This window comes from Aquarana catesbeiana, linkage group LG02, assembly GCF_042186555.1.
Source record: "Aquarana catesbeiana isolate 2022-GZ linkage group LG02, ASM4218655v1, whole genome shotgun sequence".
Classification (NCBI taxonomy): Eukaryota; Metazoa; Chordata; class Amphibia; order Anura; family Ranidae; genus Aquarana; species Aquarana catesbeiana.
The window spans coordinates 786,631,787-786,649,005 of record NC_133325.1 but is presented as its reverse complement, the minus strand read 5'-3'; the positions used below and the strand labels follow the sequence as shown (position 1 = coordinate 786,649,005).

At 43.3% G+C, this 17,219-nt stretch overlaps 1 protein-coding gene across 2 annotated transcripts in view; it reads right to left on the bottom strand.

Moving 5' to 3' along the window:
- The window catches only part of CFAP44 (cilia and flagella associated protein 44), an 81,527-nt gene that overhangs the window by 28,569 nt on the left and 35,739 nt on the right, over positions 1-17,219 (bottom strand). For both annotated transcript variants that reach the window (XM_073617407.1, XM_073617408.1), the window contains exons 20-27: positions 15,896-16,175; positions 15,320-15,375; positions 13,766-13,928; positions 10,901-11,031; positions 7,667-7,857; positions 5,754-5,931; positions 4,088-4,265; positions 1,481-1,972 (exon numbers count right to left, since the gene is read on the bottom strand). In XM_073617407.1, coding sequence (XP_073473508.1) covers positions 1,481-1,972; positions 4,088-4,265; positions 5,754-5,931; positions 7,667-7,857; positions 10,901-11,031; positions 13,766-13,928; positions 15,320-15,375; positions 15,896-16,175 — 1,669 coding nt within the window. The remainder of the gene's footprint in view (positions 1-1,480; positions 1,973-4,087; positions 4,266-5,753; positions 5,932-7,666; positions 7,858-10,900; positions 11,032-13,765; positions 13,929-15,319; positions 15,376-15,895; positions 16,176-17,219) is intronic.

The following is a 17,219-nucleotide window of genomic DNA, read 5'->3' as shown; positions in this document are numbered from 1 at the left end:
AGGAGCTTGTGAATGATCTCAAGGCAGTTGGGACCACAGTCACCAAACAAACCATTGGTAATCCAATACGCCGCCATGGATTGAAGTCCAGCAGCGCCCGCAAGGTCCCCCTCCTCAAGAAGGCACATGTACAGGCCCATCTGAAGCTTGCAAATGAACATCTGAGTGATTCAGAGAAGGATTGGGAGAAAGTGCTGTGGTCAGATCAGACCATTATTGAGCTCTTTGGCATTAACTCAGCTTGCTGTATTTGGAGGAAATGAAGAAAAATGCTGGCTATGACCCTAAGAACACCATCCCTACAATCAAGCACGGAGGAGGAAACATGCTTTGGGGCTGTTTCTCTGTTAAAGGTACAGGCCGAATTTGCCACATTGAGGGGCCAATGGATGGGGGCCATGTATTGTAAAATCTTGGATGAGAACCTTCTTCCCTCAGCCAGAACACTGAAGATGGGTAGAGGATGGGTCTTCCAGCATGACAATGACCCAAAATATACCACCAAGGCGACAAAGCAGAAGCACACTAAGGCCATGGAGTGGCCTAGCCAGTCTCTAGACCAGGGATATGCAATTAGCGGACCTCCAGCTGTTGCAGAACTACAAGTCCCATGAGGCATAGCAAGACTCTGACAGCCACAAGCATGACACCCAGAGGCAGAGGCATGATGGGACTTGTAGCTTTGCAACAGCTGGAGGTCTGCTAATTGCCTATCCCTGCTCTAGACCCTAATCCTCTAGAAAATTTATGAAGGGAGCTGAAACTTCCAGTTGCCAAGCGAAAGCCAAGAAACCTTAAAGAGGAACTGCAGTCTGCTCACATAATTTGTAATAAAAACATCTTTGCCATTCTGAAGCTTCCCTTCAACCACTTTGCATATTATTTTATATATACTGTGATTCTGTACTTGCCAAATATGCTGCAGAAATCTCCCTCCACTGAGTCTGGCTGCAGCCATTTTAACTGTGGGCAGCTGAAGCTGCTGCCTGTTCACTTCCTGGATTTACAGACACACAGAGGCACACCTCCAGCTCTGCAGCTCTCATTGGCCCTCTTATGACTCATCCCTCCCTCCCTTCCTGGCAAACTCTCATGACAATAACAGTGAGAGAGAGAGCTGTGCATGATGTCATAAGCGTAGGCTAATGACCAGACAAGAAGCAGAAAGTGGGCTGTATAAGGGATTTACTGGCAGAAAAAAAATGTTTTACTATCCAAAGTTAAAACAACAACAAGGGCAGAAGATTTAATAGATGGAAAGATGAAAAATGACTGAAGGTCCGATTTAAGGATTTAGAGAAGATCTGTAAAGAAGAGTGGACCAAAATCCCTCCTGAGATGTGTGCAAACCTGGTCACCAACCACAAGAAACGTCTTACCTCTGTGCTTGTCAACAAGGGCATGTTTTGCTTGGGAATCAAATACTTATTTTACATATATATATATATTCCCCCCTATTAGTTATCATGGGTGGATGTACCTGTTTAATGATGTTTTTCTGCCTATAGAGATTTTGAATTTCCTCAATCTGAATCATCTCTTTCTCCAGCTCTGACAGTTCTGCACCCTCCCCATGCTGGGTTCCGGCAGACACGGCGCGGTAGGACCTGACGGTTGTTGTGGTAGATGGCCTTGAAGACCTGGCCTGCTTAACTGCAGCTTGCTTCTCCCCTCCAAACCCCTCAAAGGCTCCGAATCCCCCTCCTTCCGTCGTCCGCGGGGCCTGGACTTGCTTCGCTTGCTCCTGTTTGAATTTTTGGAGGGTTTCGCTGTCATACTGGAACTTCCTCTCCGGAATCTCATCGGGGTGCATTGATGGCACTTTGGGAATGGGGAGATGTTTGGAAGGGTCCAGCATGGACTGGATGACTTTCAGCTCCGCCACTAAACTCTTCATTTGTTCTATGGTCTCCGCCTTGAAATCTCGCAGCTCTAGGATGGAGCGGTTCATGGCCGACTTTTGCTCATGGATCTGTATGAAGGCATAAAAATAAAAACTGTAAGGCCACACTATGCTATAATGGACAGGAGAGAAGAGGAAGAACCAGTGGAATTAAAATCATAGCAGATTAAACTTTGGCTTTAAAGCAGTGTTAAACCCCAAACCAAAAATGTGATATAATGCAGCATTGCAATCATTAGATGTGGTGGCTGCATTACTTTTCTTTTGATGTTTGTTTTCCCCTCTGTTTTCACCTGGTGATCTGGCCAGTAACACACCTCTTGTATTAGAGCGACCCCCCCCCCACTCTGGATGAAGTAGTACAGGGGGGCACATTTGGACAGTAGCATTGTCAGTCTGGGGGGAGGTCAGTGTTAAATGGACTAGCAGATTTAGATACACTAACAAATTGAAACCAAACTAGCTCACACTTTAACCACTTGCCTACTGGGCACTGTCACCCCCTCCTGCCCAGGCAAATTTTTGGGCTTTCAGCGCTATCGCGCTTTGAATGAAAATTGCGCTGTCATGCAACACTGTATCCAAACTAAAAATGTATCATTTTTTTTTTTTAGCTTTATTTTGGTGGTATTTAATGGGGTTTTTTCTGCTAAATAAACTAAAAAAGACTGTCAATTTTGACAAAAGTTTTTCTTAGTTTCTGTTATAAAATTTTGTAAATAAGTAATTTTTCTCCTTCACTGATGGGCTGCACTGATGGGCAATGACGGGGATAGCACCAATGGGCAATGATGATGGGGCACTGATGGGCAATGATAAGGCAGCATTGGTGGGCACTGATGATGGGGCACCGATGGGCAATATTGAGGCTAGCACTGATGGGCACTGATGGGCAATGATGAGGCTAGCACTGATGGGCAATATTGAGGCTAGCACTGATGGACACTGATGATGGGGCACTGATGGGCAATGATAAGGCTAGCACTGATGGGCAATGATGATGGGGCACTGATGGGCAATGATGAGGCTAGCACTGATGGGCAATGATGATGGGGCACTGATGGGCAATATTGAGGCTAGCACTGATGGGTACTGATGATGGGGCACTGATGGGCAATGATGAGGCTAGCACTGATGGGCAATGATGATGGGGCACTGATCGGCAATGATGATGCAGCACTGGTGGGCACTGATGATGGGGCACTGGTGGGCAATGATGAAGTTAGCACTGATGATGGGGCACTGATGAGGCTAGCACCAATGGGCAATGATGATGGGGCACTGATGGGCAATGATGAGGCAGCACTGGTGGGCAATGTTGAGGGGGCACTAATGAGGTGGCACTGAAGGGCTGCACTAATAGGTGGCACCGATTGACACTGATGAGGCGGAACTAATAGGCGGTGCTGATATGCGGAAATGATGGGCACTGATAGGCATCACTGATAGACACTGACAGGCAGCACTAATGGGCACTGTTGGGGTTGCACTGATAATCAGTGCCCAAATTATCAATGGATGTGCCATGTGTGGATTTGCCGGTTATCAGCTCTCCTCTCATCACGCACTGTCAGCGTGAGGAGAGGAATGCCGATAACCAGCAAATCCTCTTTACACTGTGATCAGCTGTGATTGGACACAGCTGGTCACATGGTAAAGAGCAGCTGTGATTGGATCTTTACCCCAGTCTGTGATCAGCTGTGTTCGAAGGACACAGCAATCACAGGTCACTGCCGATACGTGGCGCGCGGGGGGGGGGGGGGGGGGCACGCGGGAAGCGCAAAAATGTAAGGATGTCAATAGAAGCCCTCCCGGAAACGTGCGACTGCGCTATAGCCATCATTTGGCTATAGTGTGGTAATGAAGAGGTTAAAAGGCAATTACAGTTTTTTTTTTACTGTACCTACACTAGTTGCACACTAGAGGGTGCTACATATGTATCAGGCCTATCAAAGATGAAATGTCCAAAGACAGTAAATATGCTACAGGTGGTTGGAGTATGGGCATGTGCAGCAGGAGGCACAGATTTGGGACACATTAGATGAGGTTTCTAGAAATCATCGCCATTACAGCCTGTTAATAAATCAATGCTCCACATCTGACTGCGGGGGGTCCAAGGACCCCAAAACAAGTTCTGAGGGCCCACAATATGGCAGCAGGTTGGGGCACCGGTGATATACGTACAATACTCTCCAGCATTGCCAGCTCGTTCCTCTTCTGCTCTGCATTGATACGCAGATGTTCCGGGACTGTGTAGTCCTCCGCCGTCTTCAGTTTGAAGTCCCCCATGTTTTCTTTGGCGTTTTTTATTGCCAGAACATCCTGCGGATCCTCGTAGTCCTCGCTGGGTTTAGTCTTATATCTGGAGAGGAACAATACGGTGGTCATTCTGATGCCGCTGTAAGGCCAGAACATTATAGATGTGATCGATGTACTGAACCTGATCACCGGACAGACAACAAGAATCCACCAACAGACCCAGTTATGTATTCTTTAATCACTTGCCGGCCGCGTACTTTGAGTGGTGATATCCGAATTCGTTAATTCGGAAATATCTGAATTAACGGGAACCCCTTTAACAAATTTCTCTGAATATTTTGAAATTCGAATATTCGGAAATTAGAAAATCCGAAAGTTCAAAAGAACGAAAATCCGAAAATTCAAAAGAACGAAAATCCGAAAATAAGAGCGAAAATCCAAAAATTTTAAAATCTGAGACAATAACCAACTAATAATAACTTAACTATTACTAAACTATAAAACTATAGGAATACGAATTATCTGAAATAATCTGAATTAACGAAAACCCGTTTAACAAATTTTTCTGAATATTTTGAAATTCTAATATTCAGAAATTCGAAAATCCAAAAATTCGGAAATAAGAACGAAAATCCCAAAATTCAAAAGAATGAAAATAAGAACGAAAATCCGAAAATAAGAATGAAAATCCAAAAATTCAACAAATGGAACGTAACAAATTACTTTTTATTATTATTATTATTATTATTATTATTATTATTAATAATAGTAATTTGTTCCATTCCTTTTGTTTAGATGCGGCAGTCGTTATTCGTAACCTCGGATAAATTTGTATTCGTTACGTTCACTAACAGCCAAATTTGAAAGGAAATCCCAATACCTATAATTTAATAGTTATTTTTTTCTTAGTTAGGCTCGCCATACATGGTCGAATCTCGAAAGAATTTTCTTTTGGAAATCAGAGAATTTGTGCGTTTTGTGATCCGATGGCGCCACCATTGATTTTGAAAAATTCAACCAACCAAACCTTCAATTTTACCTCCATGTTGCTACAGAAAATAATTTTCGTGGCTGGGAATCTTCTTTTCTTTCCGGCAATTTTCTTTTCTTGCACATGCACATTTCTTCTTCAATTACATTTCTCACACGATTCTCCCATCATTAATTAGAAAATCGCTCGTTTCCAACATGTCTGATTACTCAAATTTGATGGCCGCACGAAAATCGGCTGTTGCTGCAGCCCCACTAATGGTGCGAAATACGAAATGAAAATTCTTAGATAAGATTTTTGAAAGAAAAATTCTTTCAAAATTCGACCCGTGTATGGCCTGCCTAAGTAAATTATTTAGAATTTCGGATTTTATTTCTTATTTTCGGAATTTAGAATTTTCTAATTTCTGAATTTTCGAATTTCCGAATTTTCGAATTAGGAATTACGAATTTGAGAATTACGAATTTACGAATTTTAGAATTTACGAATTTTCAAATTTACGAATTTACGAAAAAAACAAAAAATAAAAACGAAGACATTTTTCGGCAGTGCACATGTCTGTGAATTATACTCGGGACTGTCTTCAGAAACAGAACTCACAGCTTATCCCATTCTTGCTTCCTCTGGAAAATCTTCGATTTGGCCTTCTCAGCCTTTTCTATGACTTTGCGAATTCTTTCAACTTGACCTTCGGACCTCTTCCATGCCCACTGGTCGTGCTTCCGGGTCCCAAGACCGGGCTCTGCTACTGCACCCGCCGCCACAACGCTCCGGGCCCCTATGATATATAACACAAAATAACTGGGATTAAAGACTGTGCCATGAGTATATTGTGGGGGGGGGGGGGGGGGTTAATTATTAGAGGGGAGTGGGGTGAGAAGATACACCAGAGGTACTCTTTAATGACATTAATTTTTCCAGGATAGAGGGATAGAGGACCATTGTGATAATAATTCAGTAACCTGTTTTAGTAATGGAGGGAAGTTAGCTGACTATAAGTCAGTTATGTTAGGAGTGAGTTGTATTCCTAGGTATGGAGGTCTATGAGGTGTCCAAGATAAGAGAAGTGAATCTTTAGCAAGCTGAAGGTCTGAAGGAGGCAAGGAAATGTTGAGTGCAGTCGATTTTTGATAGTTAACTGTTAAGCCCGAAATGTGTGCAAAACTGTTTAGGTCAGAGAGGAGATTAGGTGCTGTGATATGGGGAGATGACATGAAGATTAAGATGCCATCTGCAAAAAGACATACTTTATGATGACATCCAGCTCATTCAACACCTTTTATATTTGGATCAGATCTAATTAAACAGGCCAAGGGTTCAATAAGGGGTGCAAATAGGAGGGGGAAGAGAGGACATCCTTGACGGCTGCCTCTTCCAATAAGGAAAGGGTCTGATTTAAAACCAGCATATTTGATAAATGTATACGGCTTGTTGTATAAGGATGTAATCCACTTCAAAAAATGCAGTCTGAACCCCCATTTTTGAAGAATATATTGTAAGTATGGCCATGAGACAGTGTCAAATGCTTTTCTAATATCGAGCGATAAAAAACACGCAGGTAGACGTCTGGATTTATGAACGAATATTATCACTTGCTTGGCTCGAGGGGATAAACCCAACTTGATCTCGATGAACAAGTTCGCCTATTCACTTCCAACAATCTCAAACCACCCACCGGTCCAGAGCTGTCACACATACATTGGATTGCTATGCTCCTGGTTTCCGATTAGGTGCTGCCAGCAATGTCGATCCTTGCGCCACTCTGTGTCCTCCCCTATCACTACTATCAGGGTTGTTGGACAGGAGGTGCAAGAGAAGCCCCTCTTCAGCTCTTTCTCCACAAGGTACATACTGTTCCCAAGGTTTTAAGAGGCCACCACCAAAATCGGGCAGCAGGAATTTGTCTAGTTTAGTGTAGTGCTTCTTAGGAGTTCCGATAGGATCTGGAATATCGTGGTACATAATCACTTAGCAGTCAGGCATTTTTATCATACATGCATGTGGGATTCCAATTCTTTACACCCTTTAAAACAACGAGGCTAATATCTAAGGGTGAATTTGGTTATCCTGTTTGGCACCTAATACCAGCAAGAATTTACTTTGTTGTTCTTTTTCAAGGCAGCCATTCACAAGGTGCAGGATTTTGATGCAGCCCATAAATGTGACCATCTTGCCCCAATTCAAACCACAGAAATGAATACAAATTTTTCAGGGATAACCAAACCAGTCGCAGGGCTTTCCAGCGGGCCCACAGTGAGGATTAATACAAACAATACAAACAAATGCACTACAGATAATGGGGTTAATTTACTAAAACTGGAGAGTGCAAAATCTGGTGCCTCTGTATACGGTAGCCAATCAGCTTCTAACTTCAACTTGTTCAATTAAGCTTTGGCAATAAAAACTAGAAGCTGATTGGCTACCATGCACAGCTGCACGAGATTTTGCACTCTCAAGTTTTAGTAAATCAACCCCAATGTGTATAACATGAGCATTTCCTGATGGGCTCTCACCTGAATCCCGGTTTTCTTTAGCCATTTCTTCTTTCTGAAAGATGTCATATCGGGTGGGCCTTCTTTTAAGGATCATCCCCTTTATCTTGTAGTGTTTTTCTGGGAGAGACAGGAGTCTGTATGTGGATACTTGGTGTTCAGTGCTGATTGCACGCACCATCACTGTGTCAAACTCCACCTTATCCCGGAACCTGGCATACAACATGAAGACCTTTACTGGAAGAAAGACACAGTGTACTAGCAACTTTGGTAGGCAGCCTGCCCTCCATTCTCAACACTAATGCTCTGGGATTGCAGGTCCGGAACCCGCAATCTGGGCTTGTCGACCCGCTATCCCAGATCAGAAGACATGTGGTCCGCAGGCCAGCAGTTGGGCACCTCTGTTTTGGTTCAATAGTTTTGAACTATGACTGTGCTTTACTGTTCCTCTCACTTGATAATTGTCCACCAGTCTACCAAGATTCAGACTCCCTATGTGGCTTTATTTCCAGTCATCATATAAAGCTTGTTTGTGTGTGAGTGCATGGAACCATTTAGTCCCCATCCCCCAAAAGGACCTTACCATCTAATTTCCTTAGCACACTCATATGGTCACATTAGGTGGAGTTTGAGAAGGAACCAATAAACATACCAGTAAGTTCTTGGATTGTAAGAGGAAAATTAAGCACCTGGGTGAAACCTTTACAGACACAACATACAAATTGCATGCAGATTGTGCCATAAACACATGTATACCTTATGATGACTCTTACAACCTTGCACTCATGATGGGCATGAGGCTTTTGTCGCAGGACATAGGCTGACTTTGGGTATCACACTCGTTCCTTTGGCTCAGTCAACATTTTTTGGTATTCTTATTTCCAAGGCCGGAACTAAGAAACTACTCGACAGGCCCTGAAAACCAGATTTGGGACTACTTTGGTTCTTGGTTCCTTGTACATAGTTTCTTATGGTAGCACTTCCCCTCCTTTCTTTATGACCAGAGGCCCACTTCCTAGAAGAGTTCCTTCCTTTGTCTTTCCTCATGAACAAACCCCTTATTTTCCAGTGGAGCACTATTTGTCATCTCTGCCCGTGACCAAAGCCCTCACTTCCTAGAGGAGCACCTTCCCTCATCTCTTCTCATGACCATGGTCCTAACCTCCAATGCAAGCACCTCCATTCATCTCCCCTCATGACCAAAGCTCATCCTCACCTCCCACAGTAGTACCTTATCTAATTTCCCCTCATGACCAGAACCTCCAATTCCTAGAAAAACACCTTTGCTTACCCCCCTTCATGACCTTATCCCCCTTCATGACATTTACATCCCAAGGGGACCAGCTTTATTCAACCCCTGTGATGACCAGGACTAAGACCCTTGCTTCACAATAGGAGCACCTTCTCTCAGCTCAAGTAATCACCATGGTGTTCACATCCCAGGGAAATACTTTCCTTCAATTATTTTCATGATCAGGACCCTTGCTTCCCAGGCAAGCAGCTTCCCTCATCTCTCATTACCATGACCCTCACTTCTCCGCAAAACACCCTCTTCTCTCCTGATGGACGCGTTCCTCACATACCGGAACAGAACCTTCCATGTCTTTCGCTTTCCAGGGCTGTGTGTTCCCCCATCCCTCCTCATGACCAAGGCTCTGATTTCCCAGAGCAACACCTTCCCTTGTCTCTCCTAATGATCATGGCCCTCACTTCCTGGGGGAACACCTTTCCTCATCTCTCCTCATAACCAGAACTGGGACAAGGTCCTCCAGTGCCCAAGACGCCAAATTAAACCACCCCCCTTTTCATTATGTAAAAGCTTACGAGGAGCAGGAGAGAGAGCACAGCCTGCCCCTCTTCCCAGCTCTCTTCTCCTTTCCTTGCTGCTTCCAGCACTCGTCTGACAGTATTTATCTGCTGCAGCTCCCCCATCCCTACAATACATGCTGTGCCCAGGGCAGCCTTCCCTTTCTGCCCAACCCTTGTCCCAGCCCTGCTCATAACTATGGCTCTCACTTCCTAGGGGAGTATCTTTTCTTGCTTCCTCTCATGACCATGACTCTGAGTTTCCAGGGGAGTATACTTTCCCTGTTTCACGCATTACCAGGATACTAATTTCCCTGGGGAGTACCTTTCCTTGCTTCTCCTCATGACCTTGGGCCTCACATCCCAGGGGAGTACCTTCTCTTATCTCTCCTTATGAGCATGACCCTCACTTCCTAAAGCACATTCAGTTATCTATCCTCATGACCCTCCCCAGGGCCCTCACTTCCATGGGGAGGATCTTAGCTTCTCTATTCCTATATCTAGGATCCTTACTTCCCAGCGGAGTACCCTCCCTTGTTTATCCTCTTGGACAGGGCCCTCACCTTCCCTCATCTCTTCATGTGACTAGAGCCCTCACTTCCCAACACAACACACTGCTTCATCTTTCCTCATAACCATTGCCCTTAATGTCCAGGGGATTACCTCCCTCCCTCCTTACCTCACATCCCCCCTCTCTCCCTCTCCCATAGTGCACCGTTACTTCTGGTTCTTACACAGCACCTTTTATGGTGACCATAATAATTTGAGGCTTCCACATCAAATGCTGGAAAACTTGAATTCTACTTATCGTTCTCATTTGCTGTTCATTATTCTGCAACAAGGTTAGACAGGCTGAAATCTCTGTATATCTTCTCATCTCAGAGTTTGTCTTTTGCTTCATAATCATGAGTTTTTTACATAACGCCCAGAATGCACTAAATTACTAAAAGAAGGGCCTCCAGAATACTAGGGATTGGCTCATGAGAAAAAACTGCTCACTTGATCCCCCCCAAGACATTGAACACTTTATACCTATCTCCTGAATGGCCAGGAGAAGTCCACTGCATGCAGAAGTCTCCCCCCAGGCTTGTCCACCATTAATATCATGTCAAAAATGATCTATAAAAGTCTTTAGAAAACATCTGTATTTGCAGAGCAAGAGGAAGTCAATCCCTCTTTTCTTTTGTAGTCTGTTATATGAATAGTAAATCTTATCTTGGCAGTAATTTAGTAGGGCAGCTGTGTGAAAAGCAGACAGCAACTGAAAGAAACATCCACACATTTGGATATGAAACGCAGTTGTTAAAATGTAAAGCATCAAGAAAGTGCTAATTCTGAAGGCAATCTCTGCTTATGCATTTTTCACCATTGCTAAGTATAAATGACACAGGTTGATGACAGGTCCACTTTAGGATTAAAGTCCACTATATGTTCTGACATATTACTTACTGGGCTTGCAGTTTCTTCAGTCCAATGTTGTGCTTCTCTTGCTCCCATGCCAGCTCCTTTAGTGCGGTGCGCACGCTCTCCGACTTCTGACGCTCCATTTCCTCACGGATTCTGTGATCCATCTCAAACTCCTGCAGCATGGAAAAAATTAGAAGTGTGAACCGATAAGTGCATCCGTTCATGAATCGGGTCATCTGGCCCATCTCAATAAGGCAGGGGTCTCCAAACTTTCTGAACAAAGGGCCAGTCTATTGTCGATGAGACTTTAGGGAGGCCGGACGTGGCCAGTGGGAGTGGAAATTTTCCTGGCATCAGTGGGAGTAAACACCACCATATTTGGTATTAGGTGGAGGAATAGTGCCCCATCGTTGGTATCATTGGGGGGAATAGTGCCCTATTGTTGATGTCAATAGGAGAAATGGTGCCAGTTGGTAGAAATTGGGAGAAATTGGTGTCAGTTGGGAAAATAGTGCCCAAAGGGCTGCATCCCACACAAAGACTTTGTTGGGGACTTACAGTATCTCACAAAAGTGAGTACACCCCTCACATTTTTGTAAATATTTTATTATATCTTTTCATGTGACAACACTAAAGAAATGACACTTTGCTACAATGTAAAGTAGTGAGTGTACAGCTTGTATAACAGTGTAAATTTGCTGTCCCCTCAAAATAACTCAACACACAGCCATTAATGTCTAAACCGCTGGCAACAAAAGTGAGTACACCCCTAAGTGGAAATGTCCAAATTGGGCCCAATTAGCGATTTTCCCTCCCCGGTGTCATGTGACTCGTTAGTGTTACAAGGTCTCAGGTGTGAATGGGGAGCAGGAGTGTTAAATTTGGTGTTATCGCTCTCACTCTCTCATACTGGTCACTGGAAGTTAAACATGGCACCTCATGGCAAAGAACTCTCGGAGGATCTGAAAAAAAACAATTGTTGTTCTACATAAAGATGGCCTAGGCCAGTGATGGAGAACCTTGGCACCCCAGTTGTTTTGGAACTACATTTCCCATGATGCTCAACTACACTGCAGAGTGCATGAGCATCATGGGAAATTTAGTTCCAAAACATCTGGGGTGCCAAGGTTCGCCATCACTGGCCTAGGCTATAAGAAGATTGCTAAGACCCTGAAACTGAGCTGCAGCACGGTGGCCAAGACCATACGGCGGTTTAACAGGACAGGTTCCACTCAGAACAGGCCTCACCATGGTAAACCAAAGAAGTTGAGTGCACATGCTCAGCGTCATATTCAGAGGTTGTCTTTGGGAAATAGACGTATGAGTGCTGCCAGCATTGCTGAAGAGGTTGAAGGGGTAGGGGGTCAGCCTGTCAGTGCTCAGACCATACGCCACACACTGCATCAAAATGGTCTGCATGGCTGTCGTCCCAGAAGGAAGCCTCTTCTAAAAATGATGCACAAGAAAGCCCGCAATCAGTTTGCTGAAGACAAGCAGACTAAGGACATGGATTACTGGAACCATGTCCTGTGGTCTGATGAGACCAAGATCAACTTATTTGGTTCAGATGATGTCAAGCATGTGTGGCGGCAACCAGGTAAGGAGTACAAAGACAAATGTGTCTTGCCTACAGTCAAGCATGGTGGTGGGAGTGTCATGGTTTGGGACTGCATGAGTGCTGCCAGCACTGAGGAGCTACAGTTCATTGAGGGAACCATGAATGCCAACATGTACTGTGACATACTGAAGCAAAGCATGATCCCCTCCCTTCAGAGACTGGGCCCAAGGGCAGTATTCCAACATGATAACGACCCCAAACACACCTCCAAGACGATCACTGCCTTGCTAAAGAAGCTGAGGGTAAAGGTGATGGACTGGCCAAGCATGTCTCTCGACCTAAACCCTATTGAGCATCTGTGGGGCATCCTCAAACGGAAGGTGGAGGAGCGCAAGGTCTCTAACATCCACCAGCTCCATGATGTCGTCATGGAGGAGGGGAAGAGGACTCCAGTGGCAACCTGTGAAGCTCTGGTGAACTCCATGCCCAAGAGGGTTAAGGCAGTGCTGGAAAATAATGGTGGCCACACAAAATTTTGACACTTTGGACCCAATTTGGACATTTTCACTTAGGGGTGTACTCACTTTTGTTGCCAGTGGTTTAGACATTAATGGCTGTGTGTTGAGTTATTTTGAGGGGACAGCAAATTTACACTGTTATACAAGATGTACACTTACTACTTTACATTGTAGCAAAGTGTAATTTCTTCAGTGTTGTCACATGAAAAAATGTAATGACACATTTTTTTCAAAAATGTGAGGGGTGTACTCTCTTTTGTGAGATACTGTACATTTCCAAAGGTGTGAGACCTCTGTTTTTCATTTAAAGTAAAACCTGTGAGAATTTTAAAACTAGCAAACTGCTAGCAGAGGTGAAGAGCAGACACAAAGATAGAGGAGCCTTCATGTATCTTTGGATACCCCACAGTTTAGGCTTCCAGAGTGCTTTAAACATGATATGTTGCTTTGATGGCTATTTGGGCTAAATACTGGTGGGGAAATCCATAAGGTGTAGTTGGGCAGTATGGTGTAGGACAGGGTCTCCAAAACGTGGCCCTTTGCTAGCTTTTATCTGGTCCTTGGGGCACTATTCCACCAACTGACACCAGTGATGGGGCACCATTCCCCCTACTGACAGTATCAACGGGGCACTATTCTTCTCATTGATATTAAAAATGGGGCACTATTCCTGCCATTTAATCTAATAATGGGCACTGATGGCGGGGCATTTTTTACTCCTACAGGCCACAGTCCGTCCCCCCCCCCAAAGCCTGAAGGACAGTAAACTGGCCCTTTGCTTAGAAAGTTTAGAGACCCCTGATGTAGAAAATATATTCTAGAGATACATACGGCTCTTCCCATCTGCATGTGTTTTGGCAGCTCAGCATTCTTTCTCAGAAGCTTCTGGAACTCTTTTCTCATCTGGGCCAGCTCTTCACGCTTTCTGGCCTTCTTCTCCTCGGCTTGTTTCATGAGAAGATCATGCTGGCGCTTCTGTGTGGCATTCTCAATACTGGAGAAGAAACAGATGGGTCATCTAAGATGTGTTCCTTCAAATTCATGTTGTGGTGACCCAGCAGTCTTGGAAATATGGAGGTACATAGTGTCTTGTATATGTAGCCCAAAACAGACAGAATTGGGTTGTCAGGCTCCAGTAGACTTCAACAAAATGGTGGCCGACTGAACATAGACAGTAACTCCCTGTTGCATAAATGTAAATTAAATGGGTAAAAGATGGTTTCAGCTCCTGTTCTCCACCTGTAGAGAATTTCTCAGAAGCATTTCGCTCCTTTTCAAGGCTTAATCATAGAGGCCAAAGGGAGAAACGCATCTGAGTTTTCTTTAGATGAAGAACAGGAGCTGAAGCCATCTTTTACCCATTTCATTTACATTTATGCAGCAGGGAGTTGCTGTCTATGTTCAGACGGTCACCATTTTGTTGAAGTCTACTGGAGCCGATTCTGTCTGTTTTGCACCAGTCTAACCATCTCATTTACATTTATACATCACAATTTTGTTGAATTAATATGATGTTTTCTATTGCTTTTGGAGATGCCTTTGTCAGGTCTGGCAGCAACCCATGGATCCAGCAAGTCCTGTCACTGGTGGACTAAAATTAGGTCTATTGAAGCTTTAGTCCAGCACTTTGGGCTGCAAGGTAGCCAAGACACTTCCCCTTGAAAATTAAAGCCCAACTCCAGACAAAGCTTGTTTTTAGTTTGAACAAAAGAGTGGAACAGAACCTCAGTCAAGTGTTTATACTACCTTTCTTGTGTAGATTCCTTTCACTTTCTGTGTCAAAACAGGAATCCAAAAGGCACAGGAAGCAATAATGCCCCAACAGAGTTTCAAACCTGTCAGGGCTGGGCTCAGCCCTTCCTTCTCTGAGCTGGCGGCTGATTGCCAGCTCCCATCTCTCTCCACAGTTACTCAGCTGTTGATGATATCCTGCTCATCAGTCCTGCCTAAGCCGTTCAGTCCAGAGGATCTCTGCCTTCGCCTTGGTCAACATCACAGAAACTATCTCCTGCGATCCTGGTCAAGACTTGCTTTGCTGACATCCCTCCTGGCTCCAGATCCTACTTGCTGTTCCACTACATTAATCCCTGACTTCTGGCTTGGCTGACTATCCATTCCGGTTACTGAACTTTGGCTATGTTTTGACTACGTTTGTTCTTTTAAGATTAAACAATTGTGATTTAACTGTACTTCTCTCTTGGTCTGATTTCATGGTTTCTGGCAGAACCATTCCCCAACCATTTCCAAAACATAAAACCCAAATTCACCTTGGATTTGAAATGAAAAGATCAGTGGCCCAGCATATCTAGAAATAACGTAAGCAGTTTAAGTAAAGAATAAACATGCACCTCATTACTCCATGAATCATTAGAACATCAAGTTTACCTGTAAGCATTAGGATCCTCAATATCCTCTGCATGTTTTTCCCCCTCCCGGTTGACCTGAAAGATAATACAGATGGAGTTACGAGACTTCCTGACAAGGATTTGCTTTGGCTTTAGCATGCATACAGTGGTGCAAATAAGGATTTGATCCCCTGCAGATTTTATAAATTTGCCCACTTACAATGAAATGAAAGGTGTATACATTTTGATCATAGGTGTATTTTAAATGATAGAGACAGAATATCAACCGAAAATCCAGGGGGGTCCCTCAGACTAACAGGGAATTTACCTAAAGAAAATATAAGAATGGGGAACATTCCAGAGAGTGTGGGTGCAGGTGACATGAAATTTACCTTAGGTGAGGGTGAAATGAGAGGTCTTTCTAGAGAGTGTGGAATGCTAACAGGGAATGACCTAACACAACTGGCAAGGGTTAGTAGCCACAGTATCTTACAAAGAGGTCAGGTCGGGAAAGGTCAGGGGAAGAGGTGGTGGACATTCAAGTGGAGGTACAATTAGCTGGGAATATGACATAGGCAGTAATATTGCGGTAAGGATAAGGTGCGTCTAGACATACCCTTGGAGATGGCACTTTTGCTTTCTTGACTTTCAGGTCTCGTTCAATATCCTCCATGGAGAGGATGCTAAAGGTGAAGATGTTGCCATCAGCTCCACAGGTTACCAGGTACTGGTCATCATAGCTGCTGTTGATGGCTTGCATGCTGCCATATTGGTTGTCATGGACCCCGAGGGACCAATAACTGCCAATGGAGGTGAGTAGGGGGTCATTGGGCTGGAGAGGGTAAACACGAACTGCCCCATCCTTCGTCCCACAGAACAGCAGCTTTTTGTTGGAGCTATAGAGGAATTAAGGCAGAGCCAAGATTAGAGGGCAACAAACATCCACCAGCTGATTGCTAATACTATTCAGTAAACACAACAAAAGCAGAAAGTCCAATACATATTTATTAATCTGGTTATTATTTAATTTCCCGCAACAAGAATCAGCAGGATTTTCACACTGCTACAGAGGTAAGGGGAGGTGGGGAAGCTTTTTGTCACATGACTGCAGTGAAACCTCTTGTGCTGTAGATTTATAAAAAACTGTACCCATACTAGACATGTGTACTGCCGAAAAATCTATTAGTTTTCGTTTCATGCGTTTTTGTTTTTTTTCCGTTTTTCGGGTCATTCGTTATGATCGAAATTCGTTATTTCGAATAAATTCGTATAAATTTGAAAATTAGAAAATAGGAACGAAAATTTGAAAATTATAAAGAACGAATATCCAAAAAGAAGAACGAAAACTCGAAAATTTTAAAATTCTAAATAAGAACTAACTAATAATAATAATTATAGTAACTATTAAAATTATAGGTATTGGAATTTCCTTTCAAATTTGGCTGTTAGTGAACGTAACGAATACGAATGTATCCAAAGTTACGAATTATCCGAAATAACGAATGCTTCATATAAACGCATGGAACTTAATGAATTAATAATAATAAAAAAATGTATTATTATTATTTATTATTATTAATTTGTTATGTTCCATTCTTTTAAATGCAACATTCGTTATTTCAGATAATTCGGAACCTCGGATAAATTCGTATTCGTTACGTTCACTAACAGCCGAATTTGAAAGGAAATTTCAATACCTATAATTTAATAGTTAGTAATAGTTATAATTAGTTACTTATTTATTTTTTTGGATTTTCAATTTTTTTTGGTTTTTAAATCTTCAGATTTTTGTTCTTATTTACGGATTTTAGTTCTTTTGAATTTTCCTTCTAATTTTCGGATTTTAGAATTTAGGTTTTTCAAATTTTATGAAAAATTTGTTAAATGGGTTTTCGTTAATTTGATTATTTCCGAATTAGTCGAATTTAGTCGAAAAACTA